The sequence below is a fragment of the Cynara cardunculus genome, assembly GCF_001531365.2.
Source record: "Cynara cardunculus var. scolymus isolate 2C chromosome LG 12, CcrdV1, whole genome shotgun sequence".
Lineage (NCBI taxonomy): Eukaryota > Viridiplantae > Streptophyta > Magnoliopsida > Asterales > Asteraceae > Cynara > Cynara cardunculus.
In genome coordinates, this window is record NC_037539.1 from 14,904,667 (window position 1) to 14,907,260 (window position 2,594).

A 2,594-nucleotide genomic window follows, 5' to 3' on the forward strand; every position below is an offset into this window, starting at 1 on the left:
AATATTGTCTATGAATTACCATAAAATAAAATGTAACCGTAGGTTTCCTACAGTTTTGAGTACATTTTTAACATATCGTTTTAAACGTTTTTTTGTTTTTGCATACCTTTATCATCAAAAACTTAACGTTATATTAATTTGTGTTTGTGGATGATAAATCTGTTATAAAAGTTAAATATTGATGATGAAGTTGTATGAAAAAAATATTATAATTGATATTAAAAACATATGTAAAAAAACCTTAAAAATATGTCCATACATACATACATACGTGCATCATACTTAAATATTAGTTCAAACCAAAAGTTATTTATTTAGTAATTATAAATTATTGATAAATAGTGAAGCAAAGGTTTGGATGCATATGACGTGTCAAAAGCATCGAAGTCTATTAGCGAAGCAGCCATCATGTAATGTAACAGATTGTGAAAAGGCAGGGAACAGAAAAAACAGCCGACCAAATCGACAAATGCCACTGTTGCATAATTAACAAAACCCGAGCACCTTCGACGTTATAAACGACCGGTTCTATTGCTTTTATATATTCTTGTAAACTAGATTTGACCATAATTGCCATACAATTATTTAATAGACCATGCTAACAATTGACTACATTATTCTTTTTGTATGCATATGCATGCCCCACCATATTCAAAATAACATAAGGATTCTATATATTTGACCAGCATACTAAAAGAAGCCTCATGTGAGTTGCATTAAAAGAACAACCACGTCAATTAAGCCTATAAATACACCCTTTCCAAGTTCAAAATCATTCACAAACAAAACACAACCCCGTACCTCACCACAAAACTCTTAATGGATATCACAAGTTTTCTTAGAGATAACAATCTCTCAACCCCTCTCTTCGTTCTATCAACGATCCTCTTCCTTTTACTCATCGTAAAAATAACCAGACCATCATCTTCAAAGAACCTCCCACCGGGTCCACCGAGGTTGCCAATCATCGGGAATCTACATCAAGTGGGGGATAGACCTCACGTCTCAACTGCCAAATTTGCCAAACAATACGGCCCTCTTATATCTCTCCGTTTAGGAAAACAATTTCTTGTGGTTGCCTCTTCACCAGAGGCAGCCATGGAAATTCTYAAGACCCAAGACCGTTTTCTTTCCTCTCGTGTTGTGCCTACTGCTTTTCAACAGACATCCCTGATACCTCACTCCCTCATATGGTCAGAGTGCAACCAAACCTGGAAAAACTTAAGAACCCTTTGTCGAACCGAAATGTTCTCGTCGAAAGCCTTAGAATCCCAGTCTAGATTACGGCATGAAAAGTTAGGCCAGTTGTTGGATTTCTTGCATAGAAAGCAAGGACAAGTGATAAACGTCGAGGATGTAGTTTTTACTACATTGTTCAACACTTTGAGTTCCGTTATATTTGCAACAGATTTTCTCGATCTAAAGGATGAACAAGGGACCCGTGATGGGTTAAAAGAGTCGCTACATAAGATAATCGAGTATGGAGGGCTTATAAAAGATTTTGGTTCATTTTTTCCTATGTTCGAGAGATTTGATCTTCAAGGAATAAGAAAGGGAACCATGACACAATATAAGAAGACGTTTGCTTATTGGGAGGATATAATAGAGGAAAGAAGAGCTCGGATCAATTCTTCAACATGGTCGTCAGACCAGGCAGAGTCTTTCGTGGATCGCATGCTTGAAAATGGATTCTCAAACGATCAGATAAATCAATTGGTCACTGTAAGTCTTTCTTGGCTATTTATTCTTGATTATGGATTTGTAGCAAAATGGAAATTATTTGCATGGGATGATGAGCATACCTGAATCATTAAAAAGACTAGTAACTGTATGGACTAATTTAATTGCAAGACGAGAGAACAATTTTTGTACAAATATGATAGACAAATTAATACACAAATAAACAAGCTCTTTAAGCATAATTTTGTTGAACCTACCAACAATATAAAAGAAAAAGGTTGTTCCATTCGTCCATCCACATTCTCGATTAATCAAATTATGATACAGGGTTTATTTATTTCACCAATTGTTTTCTTCTATATAACTATCATACCTTACAAATTGATCTTTTTTAACAGAACCATCTTTTTGTATTTACAGGAATTATTCGTAGCAGGAACAAATACTACAACCACTTCAGTTGTCTGGGCTATGACGGAGCTAGTGAGACACAAAGAGGTCATGTCTAAAATAATGGAAGAGATTAAAAGGGAAATCACCTCCGATACAATCACCGACTCACAACTATCTAAGTTACCTTATCTACAAGCTAGTATCAAAGAAGCCATGAGATTACACCCACCGGTGCCTCTTCTTCTTCCACATATGGCGGCTGAAACTTGTGAGGTTATGAATTACACAATTCCGAAGAACTCCAAAATATTCGTCAATCTTTGGGCAATGGGCCGAGACCCTAAACTTTGGGATGACCCTTTATCTTTCAACCCCGAAAGATTTATTGGATCAAAAGTGGATTTTAAAGGCCAAGACTTTGAGCTATTACCATTTGGTTCAGGGAGGAGGATGTGTCCTGGAATGCCATCAGGTGTCAAGAGTGTTCAACTTATATTGGCGTCTTTGATTCGTGAGTTTGA

The 2,594-nt window shown here is 36.1% G+C and overlaps 1 protein-coding gene across 1 annotated transcript in view; it reads left to right on the plus strand.

The window, feature by feature from the left end:
• Positions 1–780: 780 nt before the first annotated feature.
• Positions 781–2,594, plus strand: part of LOC112523731 (probable (S)-N-methylcoclaurine 3'-hydroxylase isozyme 2) — a 4,678-nt gene continuing 2,864 nt past the window's right edge. Inside the window, exons 1-2 of the mRNA XM_025133407.1 lie at positions 781–1,722; positions 2,101–2,588. Of these exons, the coding sequence (XP_024989175.1) occupies positions 820–1,722; positions 2,101–2,588 (1,391 nt within the window). The 5' untranslated portion in view covers positions 781–819. The remainder of the gene's footprint in view (positions 1,723–2,100; positions 2,589–2,594) is intronic.